Below are 19,400 nucleotides of genomic sequence, written 5' to 3'. Positions count from 1 at the left end.
TCAAAAGCCCTGTGTACTGAAAATATCGCAAATTCTCAATATTTTCATATACAATAAGTGGGCGAGATTTGAGCCCTACCCAAAATTGGCATCTGCCAAATATGGTTAGATAAAGCCAATAATTGGGTCCAAAGTTATTTATACTTTGGGGCTGGGCATTTCTACAAATATCAACTATTTCAAAGCAAGCCAAGACGATAAAATATGAACTTGGTTTTCTTGCTTTGAATATTATTTAAATTCTAAATAATTGATTTACTTAATTTTTCATGTTTGTCCTCAAGTATATATGTTTTATTATCCTTCGTCGATCTTTGCAGATGTCTTTATTCTTTATATTTTACTGTCATAGGAACGGTTCGTCAATATGGAGACCATTTTTATAAAAAAATTAGATAAGTTTTGGAAGCTTGGTAATATTTTCTATATATAAACGAAAACCTTATTGACATCGGACCACCATATCATATAGCTGCTATAGAAAAAAACGGTGAAAAAGTAGGATCTTTTATTCTGTTTTCAAGGGTATTCAATTTTCGGCTTGCCGAAGATATACTTTCTTTCGCGTTAAATGAAAATTGATTAGATAAGCTAATTATTATGGGGAAATATTCATATTTGAGAAAGAAGAAACCCAGCTCAATATTGTATTGTAAGAATTTTATTTATATTTCATATAAAAAGAGAAAGGAAAACCTAAAGCTATGTCACATTCCTGATAGTTTTACAACTTAAGTGTTAGGCCAAAGCTCGAGCTCTGAACTTTGAACTGCGGCTAAAACAGGGTCTCCGGCTCGATGATCTCGTAGGTGGACATGGGCAGGGGCAGCACCTCGTTGCTGTAGTAGTTGCCGCCGCCGGGCGATATGGCCAGCTCGGGATAGACGGAGGAGCCGGGCAACTGGTAGAAGCGTCGCAGGAACGAGTTGCGCCACAGCTGGCCAGAATTATAGAAGGCGCGTCGCTGCTTGTAGAAGGCGCCTCCGACAACAGGCGAGGCTGAGATTTGCTGCATCATATCGTTATTCATGTACTCCTCGTTGGCCGTTTCCTGGGAGCTCACCTCGTTGAGGGCGGGGTTATCGCTGGGTCGGCCGAGCACGAAGCTGGCGAGGCACAGCAGCTGCAGCAGCACAGCAAAGGATCTGAAGCTGGACATCTTGACGGGTTGAGTGTGACGCAGCGAGTGTCTGTCCAAATGGCCGGTCGACAGGGCTTATATAGATGGACGGCAGGTAGAGACTGAGACACAGCCGAGCTGTGCGGGCGTTAAGCGATTTCTAATGATGCCATTTAGAGGATTAGGAGGCAGCTGCTTGTCGCAGACGCGGACTACCTGGCAGCTAGTTAGGCGGCCAGACAAAGTCACTTAAATGCAAATCCCCGAGCAGCCACAGTCAATATATCAAATGCGTTTCGCCCATTTACCATGTTAATCAAACAACGAAATCCATCAACAGGTGACACGGACGCGGCTGCAGGTGGAGGCCATGAAACGCAGCCAATCCCCCAGACATGTCAGTGCGATAATGGTGCGCCTCGTCTGAAAACAACTTCATTCACAAAAATCTGTAGAAAAAGAAAATGAAGCAGCCAAAGGAAGCGAGTCCCATTAAAAATATCTTGTGGATGCCAAAGAGCTAAAGATACATTCGACGACGACGACGACGAAGTCAGCTTGCAGGCTAGTTTGGAGGCGGGGGGGGGGGGGGGGGGGTGGGGTGGCATGCGAGGGGCGCAGTCAACAAGTCAGCTACTTGACTACTTGGCTACTTCTTGCCACAATACAGCAGCCGCGGGGGCGTCGCCAAGGGGCACAGAGGAGTCGGCCTGTGACTGGGACTGGGACTGGGCCCGGGCTAGCTTGGATAACGCTTGCCAACATACGCCTAATGCCACAGACATCGACATCCGCCATTTAACTTCTTAACCCCCCAGCGGGATTTGTGTCTAAATTTATGCACAGCCATTTATTCAAGTTGCCGGCAAAACAGGCAAAGAAAACCAAACGAAATGAAAACGTGAAAAATGCGTGGAAAATAAATTTTAAAATAAATTTATTATAAAAGTTGTTCAAAAATGGTCAGTAAATATATAGTATAATATAAATATATAAAGACATCTCGATTAAAATTGTTTAATATGACAATGTCCTTTAATATATCTGATAATCATAGCAGAAAGAGTTATACATATGTATATATATATAGATATAACAAATGAACTAGTTCCATTACCAGGGCTTACAAAAAATCAGGAACAAACATAAAAGCTTGACACTAGTTCGCGCCACGCATCACTTTTTGCTGTCCATTGTAGGGTTAAGCTGTATTCGTCTAGGCTGCTGCGCAGTCGTGTCTGGCTGCCTACAGCAGCCGCAGTCGCAGTCGCAGTCGCAGCAGCAGCAGCAGCGCTCGGCGTTGTCTTGTCCGGTCTGCAGCTCGGCTTGGTCAGCAGTCGGCTCGATTATTGGACGTCCAGCTTTCAATTTGCAACATAAAGCATCTTCATCGTGGGCCGCATGAATGGTCACAGTCAGGGGGGGGGGGGGGGGCATGCTGGAGCAGGTGGGGCGTGGGCTGACTAGCTGCCTGGCTGCCTGCCTGCCCATCACACTGCATTGGCATTGGCAGCAGGCACTCAGGCGTGCCGTGGCGGTAGTCGCTGACCTTTATTGATTGCTGTTTGACCTCGGCAGCAATTGTTGTTGTTGTTGCTGTTGCTGCCGTTGCATCTGCAGCCATTTGTACTTGGCCGATCGCAGGCGTAGATTATACAGCAGCAGCAGCAGCAACAACAACGACGCCCACAAGCAACGGCAACGTTGACGTTGACCGCGACTGCGACTGCGACAGCGGCGTTTTGCAGTTGCAGTTTTGCCGTTTTGCTTTCTGCCTTTTTGCGCAACCTTCATTGTTGCTTTGTCGCTATTGTTGTTGTTGTTCCATTACTTCGCTCATGGCAGTTAATTTATATTCGATGCCATCTCTCGCTCTCTCTCTCTCTCTCTCTGTCGCTTTTTGCTGCTGCTTCCTTTTGATGTGTTTAGCTTAAGGTCGTCTCTAACTGACAGCAGCAGCAGCGCAGCAGCAGCGCAGCGGCAGCTTCGTCATTGACGCCTCTTCTTGTACTTCAGCTCCACTTGCATTGCATGCAAAGCAAAGCGTGTCAAAAGAAAACAATGAAGAGCACAAGAAATCACAGCACACTTTCAGCATTGGCGTATCGTGTAGTTTGTTTTGTTTGACAGTTTTCATCTGCCCCCCGGTGATATTAGCAGCGGCAGACGCCGTCGTTTTGGCTTATTAATTGTTTTCGTTTTTTTGTTGGAGAGTAAGAGACGGAAAATTAATTAGCAGATTATCGTCTAGATTTTTGTGTGTGGTAAGAAGAGAACTTATAGCTTATGTTATATATTTGAAAGGATCTCTATACATATGTACTTATTACTATTTATATGTAAACTCACACACACACACACATGGACACTGTAAATCTCCTAAGAGTCCTATGCGTAAACTCTCCCATCCATCTCCCACCCCTAACTAACCGTAATTTGGGCTGCAACTCCAGTTAATCAATTTCAATTTTCCCTTAATTGAAAAGAAATCAAAATTCTTTTAAGATCGAGCACAACCCAAGCGCATAATCATTATAATTAATAATTATAATAACAGTTGATCGTTACACAGAGCAAACAACCTGCTACATTAAAATGTACAATTGCTCTTTACCCTTTACACACGCACTCTTAAAACGACGCTCTTACGCCCATTGGCACGATATTCATTCATATAAAATACTCAGCGCGCACACACACACACGCAGACACGGACACACATGAATGCTCCACGAAGTGCATTGGGCACACGAGCCGAACCCGGCACGGCCTCCACACAGCAGAGTTGGAGACAGAGCCGCCGCGATCGGCAGCGAGCAGCCGTCAGTTATATTTGCGACGCTCTCGAGTGCGGGTCGTTAACGGTTGTGGCGAAGTGGCGAAGGCAAATAGGAAAAGAAGAAAATAAAACAATACAAAAAGTAAAAATAAACAAACAAACAGTAATAATAAACGTAATTTAAACAATTAATCAAAACGCGGCGATCAATGAAACTTATACAAAAGCAACAACAGCAGCAACAAGTGCCAGTGAAATTATTGTACTTAATTTATATGTACAAATAGTGAGAGTGTGTGTGTGTCAGTGTATATGTGTAGATTTTTATGCATACATGTGTATGTGTGAGTGCGGCTTTATCAATTGCTCCACATAAAATTTCATTGAAGTGTTTGACAGCAGCAGCGCAGCAGCTACATAAAACTAACGGCAACATCGGCAGCACAGGCGACGTCTGCTTAAAACGGTAATTAATACAAACACACATTTGATTTGGCAATAAACAAATGATTCAGCAATTGTCAGCAACTGTAAATTGTAAAACACTTGCTGCGCTCGCCGCTCTGATTGAACTGCGTTAGCGTCGGCGTCGCAGTCGCCGCCGCTGTCGCCGTCACCATCGTCAGCGTTGGCGGTGACAAAGCTTTTGCTCGAACGCATGTTTGCAATTAGTCTGCGTTATTATTGTTTGCTGCCGGCGTTAACGCCGACGGTGGCAGCGTCGACGTTGTCGCTGTTACAAAGTAGCACGCGCATAGACATAGAAAAAAAATTTATTAAATGCTTGCGCGTGCTCTCTCTCTTTAACTTACGCTCCCCCGCAGTCAAGTCAAGTAAGAGCTTGCGTGCTCTCTTGTATGTGTATGCGTGCTTGTGTGTGTGCACATATTTTGTTACGTGTTTGCCTTTACGCCTTTTACATACCCTTCACATTATTATTTGCCATTTTGTCGCTTTCATTAATTGGCCCGTGTAAAACGGCAACGCCGACGGCGACGGCGGCTACCTGACACGGCAGCTTTTGTTACTGCTATCAGAAAGCACAGTAACAACATCGCTGCCGCCGCTCTTGAGTGCCACTCACCCTCTCTCGCTCTCTCTCTCTCTCTCGCACTCTTTTACACACTTGTTGCTTTCGCATTGTTTTTACTGTTTTTAAGTGGCGCTCATATCCGGCGCTTGCTTTGCCTGATAAGCGCACTTCTCTCCCTCTTCTCTTTGTTGTTTTTGTGTGCGCTACCTGTCTGCATTTTATTTGCACATTTCTTGTCTGACTTTTCTTTTTTTTTTGTTTTGCTGTTGTTTTATTTTGTGCATTTGCTTTTGGCTCTGGCTTTGTTCTGGCCAAGTGAATCAGTTCTCAGGGCGCCTAATGCGCAACTGTTTTGTTCTTCCTCCCAAATTGTTCATAAAGTGTGCGTGTGTGTGCGTGTGTGTGAATGTGTCTGTGTCTGCCTGCATGTGTGCGTAATGTGTGTTGGCTTTAGCAAAACATTTTTCACTTGTTTTACAGTTTTCAAGTGGTGCACGAAACGCTGACAACGCAATTGGCACTTTAACAGTGCCAGGACGAAAGCTTCATATTAACCGTTAGGCGCTGTAAGTTCGAAAAAGTGAGGTTATTAACGTTTCCGCGCATATTCCGTCGCGATTTGGCAATAAGAAGGTGAATCTCTTGAAAAACTTGAGAATTTGATGGCAAATGTGCTATTCCTTGATTTTCAACAAGAAGTAAATAAAAAGAGATGCTTTTCTACGAATTATAAGTTATTAATATTAAAGTAAAGTTTACGAATGAAGCTTTTAGTCAAAGGGAGTGCCTAAAAGCTATTGGAATATAATTATGTATTCATATTTTATCTAAAAAGTTGCCTTTGCTTCTATTCTATATATAGCTTCATTTCTTTCTTTCACTTCGTCAACTAATTTCAATATTCTTTAAAGCAATATGGAAATATTCCATGCAAATTTTTCAACACTTTCGGCCCATCAATCTTCACAGATTTTAATCGCGACGCCTAAGCTCAAGTCGTATATTCATTCATAAATAACATTAAAAAAAAAAAGCGTAGACAAAAGATATAATAATATTTATATATCTAAATAAATATGTTTATTTTATATACATTTTTTATAACATTTAAATTATGCACACATCAACACGTTTCGCCTATAAACTCTAAAAAAGTTGTATAAATATATAAGACTTTGTTTAGGCATTCAAATCAACTGATGGACTTTAAAATACCCTTTAAAAGTGTTCAAGATATTTTGAAATATTACAACTTAATGTGCTGAAAAAATAAAAAAATGCAATTTTGTTGCTTTAATAAATGATTTTGAGCTTGAACTTGAATTTATATAATACATTTTTATTCTAATTTTATTATTTTTTAATTTTAGCTACAGTTAATTTTATATTATAATTTTTGGTTTAACTTTGTCTATAAAAATGGAATTAAGTTCATTTCAAATATTTTAATTAATTTTATGTCAACATTTTCACAATTTCACTTCAAATTTTTTTAACGCTCTTTGAATATACCTTGCCACATACCCTTTGTAGTTGTATTACAGGGTATTCAGTCTTCATAAAAGCACGCATAAATAAATGTTAATATTTAGTTGGACATTTGACTCTTTGACATATTTAGTTTAAATTTGTTCTCATATTATATTGTAAAATCCATGAACTTTTTTCTAGTGAAAATTTTGCACCATTTCATATTCAAATTTTATAGTTTGTTTTTCGATATTTTTTTTTGTTTTTCTAACAATCTCTTGACCTGTTCATGTGATAAGTTTTCGAGTGAACCTTTTAACCTGCTGCTGCTGCTGCTGGGGCTGCCCATCGATTTGTGACGTCAATGGGCCCACTTTGAGATTAACATACTCGTTAATAGGTGACGGGCGGCGTTTTGAACTTTGTGTGGGCACGAGCCATGGCCTTGATGAGGAGACGGAAAAAACACAACTAAACCAATCTAATGTTAACCTTCTCGAGGTTTCGCTTTTTGGCTTAGCCGAACGTTAAGTGGATCAACAAGTTCGGGTCAACGGGTTTCAGAATTTGGAATTAAAGCTAAGCGTGTGCACAAGTTGGGCCAAGATTATCTCGTGTCCAGCAAATGCAGCTGCTGTACACTGAGCGAAATACTTGGACGTCAATGTTACTCTTGACTTGTTTCAGTTTATATTTGTTCAACTTGACTTCTGACTGAATTGTTTTTATAAATATTTTTACTCGGTTGAAGTTGAAAAACAACAAAAACTTAAGTTCAAATCTAGCTCTATATATAGAACTGTTTGTTCTGACTTACGATTGATTGATTGATTGATTTATTGATTGACTGACAGACAGACTAATTGACTGCTTGAAGGACTGTCCGACTGATTGACTGATTGACCTGCTGACTGAAGGACTATCTGACTGAATGGTTGATTGATTGATTGACTGATTGACTGACTGACTTATTGATGATTGATTAATAGATTGATTGACTGACGGACAGACTAATTGACTGATTAATTAACTGATTGACTGATTGACTGACTTACTGAGGCAGCTGCTCGCCAGGACGAACTTTTGGGCAATTCCACCCGCAAGTGTGGAAAAATCGTGGAAAAATGTTTTTATGAAAACGGCCTGAAACTTATTTTCAGGCTGAAAATTCGGGGACAAATTAATTTCTAGGATATCTAAGTCTAATCCCCTTATATTATTCCCATATTATATATTTATTATTATTATTATATGTCGCATGCGCTAACTCCCATTTCCAACAAGGATATTCCCTCTTTGTATGCTTTTAATATTAATTTAATATGGCTTCCACTTGCTTGACTTTGTTCAATTCGAATGAAATGAAAAACAAAATAGTTTTAATTCCATTTGAACGAGTTGTTAGCTCGAGTTTTCTCTCAGTGCAGCTCTCGTGTCGCTCGTCATTGTCAATGTGTTCGTTGATTTGTCCATTGTCTGATCGTAATCCAAATATTAAATATTTGCCCATTGGCTGTGACAGGTTAGACAACTATTTTGTTGTTTTTTGTTTTTGTTTTTGTTTTTTGTTTTTTAATTTTGTTGTTTAGTTAGCGCATCAAATTTGCGTGTTTATTGAACGGGCGTTGCTTGGTTTTTATTTTATTTTATATATTTTTTTGGTAGGTCAGCATCGTAAATTCCGCCAAAAGCAAGCCAAAAGTCTACAAATGGTGCGAAATTCCGGCTCATAATAATTGTTGACCTTTGGGCAAATCGCAACTTGCGCCCTGCCCCCCGCCCCCGTCCCATCACAGCTCAACTTCCGCTATTTTGTCAATGGAATTTGCCAGTTTATTGAATGAACAACAACAACAAGAACAAAGCGAAGCACAGCTCTGAGTTGTTTTCTGAAATGGTCAGCATAAAAAGTGCCGCCTTATGAAGATATCGCATAACATCATATCGGAGCATATTTGTGATATCGTGTATTTATATGTTTGTATATATACATTAGAATAATGCTTACCTCACATGTCCTCATGTCGCTGTCACTTGATAAGTTCAGAGTCGGACCCTAAAGAAGTCAGACTGCAACTCTCTATAGCTCTGTCCCCCTCTCTCTCCCTCTCTCTCTCCCCCTCACTCTCTCTCTGTTTTAGTCTGCCTAAGTCTCCCCTTTTTGCTGAAATCGCATCATAAAACAATAAAAGCAAATTGTGCCTGCCGTTTGCCGACTCTCAAATACCCTTTAAAAGCAGCAGCTATTTCATGATATCTCATATTTTGGCAGGGAAATTCTTGAACTGCATTTAATCAATTTTTTCTATAACCAAAATCTATAAATATTTTTAGTAATAAGCTTAAGCAAGCTTCATAAATATAGTTTCACGTAGTTCGCAGTTCACATACTTCTCAGAGCTCACATAGTTCACAATAGTTCACATTCAGAACTCCATAAAGTCCCTTCTAGAATATATATGGTGATATCATAATACCCAACCGCAAAGGGTAATCAAAATAAATGCTAATCATAACAAACTCAAACAATTTCCTGCACTGTGCGCCCTGTACAGTGAGCCCTCGTCCGTTAGGAGTATGGTGAAGGAGGGGCAAGGGGGGAGGGGAGTCAATCGGCAGAAGAAGAAGAGTGCCTCATATTTTGTCATTAGCGCGACTCTAAAGCAAATATTTGACGAAGACAAACGAATATACACAAAACTTCATCATAACCCGTTTGCCCCAAAAAAGAAAAGAGACGAAAGAAACGAGAATGATTTAATACCCGAAGATATAATACCCTGCCTTTTCGCAGATTTGTGGGCATAGTGAAGATTGTAAATGCGGACATTTGATGAAAATATCTGGGAAACAGAATATTTTGCTCCATAAGATCCAATTATTCCACAGATCTTTCATATAGCAAATCGGTTGTTCATGCTGATCTAGAGTATATATATTCTATGGGGTCGAAGATGTCTTCTTCTGTGCGTTACACATATCATGACAAAATTATAATACCCTCTGCAAGGGAATAAAGGCGATCTTGAGGAGAGGGTGTGCGGGAGTAGGTTTGTTATGGCAGATTGTGAAGATCGCGAGATGAGAGATGAATATCGCGATCTTTTTGTTTTTTTTTTCTACTTCTTTCCGCTGACTGCGACATTTTTGTCACATGAACCGAGCCGAGCGAACGCAGCGATCCTACGCCCCTGACAAAAATGAAAGAAGAGGAAGCGAAGCAACTGTAACTGAAACCCAAAGATGATGCTTTATGTACTCGCACTTCGCACTGCCCCTTGCCACTTGCCACTTGCCACTTGCCACAGTCCACACTTTTTGTCAGCCTCTTTTTCTCCGACAATAGGAAATCACGGTCTTTTTTCGTTTTTCTTGATCGGGCCCCTTCATAATTGAGCTGCGATCGGAAGATACGCTTGCGTTGATCTTGCATTTGTCATGCTCTTATAAATTTGATCCGTTGACAGTTTTTTATCTCCTCGTTTTATTTTCATATTTTTTTTTTTGTCGAACTGCAGATCAAAGATCGTTCGGTTATGCGAGCCGTTGTTGTGCTTGTTATTGACTCAGGTTCGGTTTGGGGGTTAAACATTGGCGCTGACCGCAGCGTTTACACTTTTGCCAATACACTATACAAAAATGCATGTAATTTGTCAAAATTGTGAAAAACAATTTTTATTAAATTTTAGAAAAAGTTATTTACAAAATGTTTAAAAAGGAATTGCGACAATTACAATAAGTTTATATAATTCTCAATAAGTTTAAGTGGATAAGTGAAATGTTTAAAAAGTAAGATGACAATTTGGACCTATTTATATAATTCTCAGCAAGTTGAAGCCTTAGGAAATTTATAAGAAAATACGCATTATTCGACATATATAAAAAACTTATATAATTCTCAACACGTTTAAACCTTAACTAGCTGAAGTCGGGATTTCAAAATAGATTGCAAATGTTTGTTAAAAGTCTGCGACAATTCTAATAACTTCTTATAATTCTCAACAAGTTGAAGCTTTAACAAGCTGAAATACAGCAGCAAATTTGCAAAGGCTTCAATTGGAGAAGCTAACTGAAAAGTGTTTTGGAAATCAAAGAATAAACTTTCATTTGGAGTCTCTACTTGAAATATAACTTGAATTTTAAAACGAAATTATATTATTTAAAATGTTGCACAGTGTAGAGTCGTTGATTTGTTTTGGTTTCGTTTGAATTGTGCCGCTGCCTGCCTGAAATCATAAATCCATAAAGCATCCCACTTTGTCGGTGATTTCTCAAACACGAAAACTATTTCGCCTTAGTCGTTCAGTTGTTGATGATTGTTCAAATTCAGTTCCAGTTGCCAGTTGCCAGTTACGAGTTGCCAGTTGGCAGTTCAACTGGCGCCCACACTAAACACTTAGCTGAGTTCACTTCAACTTGACTCAACTGATCTTGCCCGAGTTCAGCTTGGTTCAGTTGGGTCTGTTAATGATTGCAAATGTCGTGATATTGTCGAGTGGGTTGAGGTGGGCCGAGGTGCTGCTGAACTTTAATTAAGCCGCGGCGCGAGAATGTGTTTATTTTTTTTTCTTTTTTTTTTTTTATATTTTTTGCAAATTTTCAAAATGTGAACTTTGATACAACACACAGCTGCGATCAGTTTAAGCTGGTTGCAGATCAAGATCTAGATAGAAAATATATATATATATATATAATTACAGCAAGTCTCTGTGCTAAAATTATGAGCAAACAATTGCATGTGAGAATCAGCTGGTCGATCGATTGGAAGAAGTTCAGAAGATCAGTTAAAAAATCTGATTGAAGATCAGTTAAAGGTATGGAAAAAACCTCAGTTAAAGGTATGGGCAGAACCTCTGCGAATAGCATCTCATTTATAAGACACCTGCTGAGGATCGATTAGTAGATCGGTCAACAGAACTGTTTGATCAGTTAAACGATTTAATTGAGCATCAGTTAAATGTGTGGCAAAAAGCTTGTCTGCAAATAGTTATGTTGGTAAAGATCTGGCTCATCAGTTTCCTACTGAGGATCAGCTGGTAGATCGGCTCAAAGAATCTGATTGATTGAAGATCAGTTGAATTTGTGGGAATTACAACTTTGTTTGCAAATAGTGTGGTTGGTAAAGATCTGGTATATCAGTAGGAGGATCAATGGGGGGATCGGCTGGAAGATCAGTAGATCTGAACTGTGCGAGATATTCTGTGATCCAAGGCATCAAATGTTTTGAAAACCAAACCATGATTTATCTGATCAAGCCCAAGTTCAACTCTGAACTAGAAGGTCATATAATTTGATGATCAGCTGGAAGATCAGTTGGGTTTAAATTATCTGTGTATATATTCTTATCTGATCTATACTATAAAGCCGTCCCAATGTGAACATCTACACAGATCTTATAATTTATTCCGAATTATGATAATTTGTGATAATTTAAAGACGTTCTTCAAAGTAATTTTCCCAGTGCAAAACATTTAAATGTTGTATTTTTTATATAAACTTGGCGTGATCTTAGCTGGAAACAAGCTGCAAATTGTGAATAATATTGTGAACTTCAATTTAATGCGAATGCAATACGATCGGGCGGAATAAAGCTGAACTCGCAGAACTGATATTGTATAATGGCGAGAGAGACCTTTGTGCATGATAATAATAATAATACTTAAAAGAATGATATACGATAGCATAGAGCACACTTTATAAAGAACAATAAATAAATAACGCGGGGCCGAGAATTATAAGAAATGGCAAATGGAACATGAAAAAACCCCAAGAACTGGCTCTGAACTGGCGATCAACAGTTGAACTCAACTGCGAAGGATCAAAGCAGCTGAACCCAAAATGCCAAAAACGAATATTATGTGAATGCCAGTGTGAATGTGTGAGTGTGAGTGCGAGTGTGAGTGAATGTGAATGCGAATGTGGTGCAAACTGTCGTTGGGCGCTGTCAGAGACGTTTGTCAAAAAGCAAAAAGTGCCGTCAGTGCGTTCGTCTGACAGTCAGTCTGACAGTCAGTCTGACAGTCACCTCCAAGCATCGAAGCGTTTGCGCAGGCATCCACACACACACAGAGAGAGAGAGAGAGACACGCTTGTGTGTGTGTTTTTTTGCGCGCATCTAAAAATAAAACAACACTGAAAAATGCTAATGCCATGCGACCGACAGACAGACAGACGGACGGATGGAACAGCCAACCGATCGACATCGAGGCGACCGATGCCAGACCTCAAGCGAACGCCCGTTTGCCCTCACACACACACACACACACACAGCACACACACACTCATACGCGCAGCACCCAAAATGACAGCGACAAACAGCGTTGAGTTCACTTCATTTGGTTCAACTGAAAACCGAACCGATCTGAATATATGCAGCACCTTACATATGTGAACTACACTGAAAGAAAACAAGCACTTGTCTACAGTAATCGCTCGCTAATAAGAAACTATAAAGAACTTCCTGAGAGTTATGAGCATGAGCATTGAGAAAGACATGGGCATAGCTTGATGAAATTCGATCGAAATTTTGGCTTTCCAGTTAAGATACAAAAATATCTTATAAGTAAATTATCTGCCATATAACATAGATTTGCCAAACTAAAGTTTCTCTCTTCGGAAAATAATTGTAAAAGTGATTTTAAGAAAATATTAAATTAGTTTGAAAAAGTTAACTACCCTTATTTATTATTTGTATTCTTTAACAGATCTGATGCTAAAGTTTTTCACAGTGTAGTCGGCACACGCTGGCCCCTGAAACCTCTGTCTAGGATCTTTGTGTGTGTTGTTGTGTGTGCACGTTGCGAAAGTTTCGTTTTTTTTTTACCCCTGCCCACTTTTTTTAGTTGTTGTTGTTATGTTTTTGTTTTCTTTGGCCTGCGATGCCAACTAACTACAACTCAACTCTGTCACAGACACGGCCACAGACTGTAGATCAGGTAGGGGCAGCCGCGGTGCCAGGTACCAGTTACCAGGCCAGAGCCAGAGCCAAGTCGAGCCGAGTCGGGCGTGTGGGCAGCGCGTGTTTCAGACTTTGCACCAGTTATGCTTGAGGCCCGTCTCTGGGACATGGGCCAAGGCTCGACGCTGTGCATTTGGCTCTAACTCAGGCCCGGGTGTCCAGCCGGGGTCAGGTCGTGTGGCAACTGTACTCTGGGCCGAGTGACACCTGCGTGTGTCTGTGCCACAAAATGCAGGTCAACGCGAGGCATAACAAATGCTTGCCTTGCCACAAAAATATGCTTCAAAATGAAACGAAAAAAAAAACAGTGCAAAAGTTGTTAAAATTGTGATTTTATCTTAATTTAATTTTGATAAGAAATATGAAACATATAAATGTTGACATTTTTCTGCAATTTACGGGAATTGAAGAACATCTTTAGAAAAGCTTAAAACAATATTTACATTAAAATTTGACTTTAGAACATTTTTTATGGATTTCTTAAGCTTGTTCTTAGGATATGCTCAGTTATTAATCAAAATCTTTGGATATATATCTATAAATTCTCATTTTTTGCGTTTTTAAATATATTTCTGAATTATGCCCCAAGGAATAGGATAAAAGGGCTAAGAAATATTTCGCATAAGAACAGTAAAAAGATATTTGGAAATCATTGCTAGCGATAATTTTTAAAGATGATTTCTTAAGATAATTTATGATGAAATTTTTAAAGATTATTTATTTATTATTGAAAATGATTTATAACAATTATTTTCTTCTTTCGTTATTTATAATCTGTTATATTCTGCTCTTCTATCTGTTATATCTACAAAGGGAAAATGTCCGTACTCTCTCGTTTTATTTTATATTTCTTTTAGATATATATATATATTTCTTTAAGCAATATATTTTTACCCCATGGAACCCCATAAAATTTGAGCTAGATTAAATGTATATATTTTGAAAATATTAAACTTCAAGTTGAAAGTTAGAGTAGTATCTGTGTGCCTGCTATATTAATACTAGAACAAAGCCCTCTCACTGACTTAATCATATTTTAAGAAGTATATACGAAACGTATATGTATATAGATATATTCTGAACTTCTTGCACGGATTCAACTCCTTAACTCAAACTTCGAATGTGCCAAGTTTTCGGTTATGGATCATAAAAGAAATATGACTTAAAAGCGCCTGATGCTTAAGCGATGTTTTTTTTTTAAGTAATGATAATATTTGGACTTTTTTTTTCTTCTCATTCTCATTAGCATATTCGCAATCTGTAGATCTGCCATTGATAAACCGATCCCGCAAAAGTTTTGGGTCGATAGCAGAAATACGTGAATGTAGGCGTGCGTGCGTGTGTGTGTGTGTGTGTGTGTGTGTGTATGTGTGTGTGTCCATATGTGCCATGCGCTGTGGCAGCTTTTCGGTTGTTGCAACATTTTGACGCGTGTTGGCAAACGAGTCAATTGTGTGGCCCGTCGAACTGCAACAAAAAAAAAAAAAATAAAAATAAACTAAAAAAAAAATAAGAAAAAAAAGATGAAAAAGCGGCAACGCGTGTTGCTTGTTGTTCTGTTTATTTTTTTCTTGCTGAAATTCATTTTTCTTGTTTTGTTTTTTTTTTTCGTCTTTTTGCAACACTGAAGTTCGTCCCACACACACACACACACGCACGCACACACAGACACCTTTTGTTGCCCCTCATCAGCAATTCTTCTCCAACGGCCGCGTTGTCAACGTCAAGAGATGCTGCGCCCTCTCACCTGCTTGTCTCTGCCCTGCCCTACCTCTGCTGCTTCTCTTCTTCCCCTTCTTCTATTTGGCTTGGCTTGTATTTTTGATTCATTGATGTGCTGCGTGAATGTCGTTCAGAGCAAAGCGCGCTATATAGAAATATGTATATAGATATTTATATATATATTCATATGCATCTTCTATATCTGCGTATTCACCCTCTGCTGTTTATTTATTTATTTTTTGCGTCTTGTCATTTGACTTTTTGGCTTTGCCTGTCCAACACACACACACACACACACACACTAACACACACCCGAGTGCTTAAATGTGTCGAACCAAAGTTGTGCCAAAACATTCAAAATCAAAAATGTATCAAAAAAAGATACACATAATACGTTTTTGACAAGCTTGACGCATTCCGAAAAACGTAAAGTAAATCGCCCAACAACAAAATCCATTTGCTTTCCCATGTTTCATTTCAATTCCAAAGTGTTTCCAAAGTGTTTCAATGTGTTGATTCTAGGCTTAAGCCTTCGCAAAATGGAACTAATACGAAAGTTTTTTGCATTGTTAGTTACGTACTACGTAATACGTAGTTACTTTTGGAACTAGTACGTAGATCCATGGGGAACTAGTTACGTAGTTCCATGGGGAACTAGTTTCAGGAAATGGATCATAATTTAAGGCCTTAAATCAAGGAAATATATTTTGATTGAACATTTTACAATTTTAAACCTTTTCTTAATAATTTGCTAAATAACTATAGTTAAAATAACAAATTTATATAAAATTCAAAAGCCTTATAATATATATATATATGCATTATAATATTTGCATTATAAATAATTATTTTTCATTTTATTGAGACATTTCCTACTCCATAAAAAGTTGCCCAATTTCTCATATTTACGTGCAATTTATTTAACATTGGCGAATTCGCTTTTGGGAACAACACCTGAGCCGCAGCTGAGCAGTTTCTTATAAGAATATTTTGCTGTTGTTGTTGTTGTTTATTTTTGCATGTGGCATGTGTCGCTTTTATTTGCCTTTCAGTCGCATTTGTTGCGCTTTGTTCTTGCAGCGCTCGCTGAAAAGATCACAGACCTTCTGACCTCTCTCTCTCTCGCTCGCTCGCCTTCTCTCTCTCTCACTCGCTCTGCCACTTGCCTTGGCAGCGCCCTGGCAAATGTCGTCCCGCCGCAACCTTAGGGCAGCGTGTGTGTGGGGGGCGGGGGCGGGGCTAGCGGCTTGACACTTACAAAAAAAAAAGCTGCCTCAGCTGCTGGGCAGGCAGGGTTGCTGCGGGTCGGAGAGGCGGGCTGGGGACCTGGGGCTACAATATATGCACGCCGTTGCGACGCGTCGCCGTCGCCGTCGCGGTCGCAGTTCTAAAAATATTTCAGGTCGCTCGGTCGTTTGGTCGGTCGCGATGGCCGCCTGTTCGCTTTTGGTCTCGTTTGGGTTAAGTGTGCGGCGCATCTGTATCTGTATCAGAGTATCTGTATCTGTATCTGTATCTGTATCTGTATCTGTATCTGTATCTGTATCTGTATCTGTAGCTGTGGCTGTGTATCTTGGGCCAATATATATATGCACAGAAATATATTGCTGCTGCGACTTTTGACGTGCGTTTTTTTTTTTTATTATTTTTTTGTATTATTATTGTTTTTTTTTTTTTCATTTTGATTTCTAAAGGTTGTTTAGGTCGTCGTGATATCAAATGATATCGATTTACATTGAATTGCGTATATATGTATGTATGTATACATGTATGTAGATGGTACCAGGCCAGGTTTTTTCATTAGAACGCCGTTCGGTGCAATTAATATGCATATGTTTTTGCTACATTTTGCCCACTGTTCGGGCGAACAACAACTGGGCAAATAGGAAAAGTGCAATGGAACACAACAACAACAACAACAACAACAGCGACAGCAACAACAACAACAATTGACAGACGAGGCCAAAGTATCAAATGGACAAGCGATACACACGCACACACAGTCACAGCTACGCACACAGACACACGCACACACTTACACACCAGCTGCATTTGCATGTGAGTTTAAGTGCAGCTTTTTTTTTTCGTTTCACTCTTTTTTTTTGTCTGTCGTCTGCGCTGAACTCTGAACCAGCTGACCTTCATTGAACCCTTTTTCAGCTGCGCACACACACACACACACACACACACACACGCTGCACACTGCACTCGGCGTGAGCGTGAGCGAGAGAGAGGGCAAGCACGAACGAACGCGCGTAGCAAAAGAGAGCGCGTCATCTGATAAAGCTCAAGGCGCGCGCTCTTTGCGTCACGGCGCTCTTCACATCAGACGCGCGCGTGCGCTCTCTCTCTCTCGCTCGCTCGCTCGCTCGCTCTGTGTGTGTGTGTGCACGTGTTGAGCGGCGGCTCCAATGTGGAGCCGCTGCGGCGACGCTTTGCTGCTCAGTACGTTCCCGTTTGCGCTGCGAGTCGTGCGAATTGCGCTCGCTGCAAAGCACACGAAAAAAAAACAACAAAACGATCGCAGTTTGCTTTTTTTCGGCGCGCAACCAACAACAACAACAACAACAACTCGAGTGCTGATAAAAAAGCGAGCCATAAATTGCTAACTCAGAAAAAAACAAAACAAAACAAACAAGCGTGCAACGTGCGTCAAACAGCTGAAAAGCTCAAAGGATTAAGCTGTTATATAGACGCCACACAAAAAGGCCAGAAGAAGCGGCATATGCAACAGTTGTGTTTGGTGCAACTAACTCACGTGTGCCGCCACCCCCCCCCCCCGAAACACGCATAACCAAAAGATACAAATGCGAGCGCTAGCAAATCCGCAGTCAAATGTCAGCGCAGGCAGCACGTGACAACAGCAACAAGAGCTTCATGCAACAAATGTATCTTAGAGATTAAGATACAATATCTGAGCGAACGCAATTAGCTGGCCGAAAAGTGCAAATGTGAAATGCAAATTAGTCGAAAAGTGAATGCCAATTGGAATGCTCATAAGAATCAAAAAGCATTCTGGCTTAAAGGTCAAAGCGTCAAATTTTGAATGTTGCCCAAAACGAAACAAGAATCAAATTTGAGGCACGCCAATTAAAGTCAACGCGTGTGTTGTTCATTAAAATATATTTAAAAAAAAAAAAATTTAAATAAATACAAAATAAAAGTACAAAGAATCAAATAAATGTTTATATCCAAAAATACATTCACGGCGCGCGGAAATGCGATAACAACAAAAGCAAAAGCAAAGGCAAACATTTACTTAAAAAAAGTGCAAGCTGCGGCAGAAAAATTACAAAAAACAACAACAACAAATATATGTAAGAAAGTAATAAAATATAAAATAAAAAATCATTTTTAACAAGTTAAAAGTTTTATTTGTATAAGGTTCATATTTCAATAAAATAAATAAAGTAAATAAAATAAATGAAATATAAAAATAAAAATCAATGTTTATACGTTGAAAATAAAATATTATAAAACAAATAAATCAATCAAATAAATAGGTAAATAAACTGTAAAAAAAAAGAAAAACGAAAAAATATATATATATTATAAGATAAATATAAATAATTTATATAATATTAGCTAATATACGAAACCAAAGTATTTGAGAAAAGTTAAAAATTAAAAATAATTTGTAAAAGTCGTTTGTCTGAATTTGTTGCTGTTGTCCGTGCTTTCGGCCACTTTTGTCAAATGGTTTGACAAATTGACAGCAACAACGACAACGACAACAACAACAACGACAACAACAACAACAACAGTTATAATATTATTAACAGCAACAACAATAGAAGTCGTTGGCGGTAATCAACGTGAAACAATCGACATAAAACAATAATAAAAAAAAACAACAAAATACAGCAAAATAAAATTTCGTTTATAAAATAAAACTCGTATAAAAAAAGGTAAATTTCAAATGCAAAAAGCTGTTCAAATAACTCGCGACCTTAAACTTTGCGTATCAATTTTTTTTTGGCTACACTTTGGTTATTTGTTTGATGCTTTCCAAGACTCTCGACAGCTGAAATACCCTACAAAATTCGAATGCACTTCGAATGGGGAAGCCCAGCTGCGACGCTTAAACCGGTTGCGAATTATTACGTGCTTGAAAAATTTTTTGTATTTATTATTATTTTATTTTGAACTTTTTGCCATGCATAACGAATATGTGTGTTAAACGCAATTTGACGGCATTTAAGAACTTTTAATTTTTCAAACAAAGCACATTAAACATTAGACAAAGAAGAACTGTGACTAAGCGTGGGTGAAGGTGACCGAGTGCATACCCTGTAAAATATGAAATATGACTATGTCA

The 19,400-nt window shown here is 39.1% G+C and overlaps 1 protein-coding gene across 1 annotated transcript; it reads right to left on the bottom strand.

Annotated features, from left to right (window-relative positions):
* Window positions 1-730: 730 nt before the first annotated feature.
* LOC115758884 lies at window positions 731-1,665 on the bottom strand. The gene has a single exon (XM_030699679.1). The coding sequence runs from the start codon at window positions 1,157-1,159 to the stop codon at window positions 776-778; it is 384 nt and encodes a 127-aa protein (XP_030555539.1). The 5' UTR covers window positions 1,160-1,665; the 3' UTR covers window positions 731-775.
* Window positions 1,666-19,400: the final 17,735 nt, after the last annotated feature.

This window comes from Drosophila novamexicana, unplaced genomic scaffold (assembly GCF_003285875.2).
Source record: "Drosophila novamexicana strain 15010-1031.04,08,12 unplaced genomic scaffold, DnovRS2.1 tig00000193-arrow-pilon, whole genome shotgun sequence".
NCBI lineage: Eukaryota > Metazoa > Arthropoda > Insecta > Diptera > Drosophilidae > Drosophila > Drosophila novamexicana.
The sequence above is the reverse complement of the archived record's forward strand: the minus strand, read 5'-3'. Positions and strand labels throughout refer to the sequence as shown.

Coding starts and splice junctions, on each gene's coding strand:
- LOC115758884 (XM_030699679.1), bottom strand. CDS start 1,159: ATGTCCAGCTTCAGATCCTTTGCTGTGCTGCTGCAGCTGCTGTGCCTC.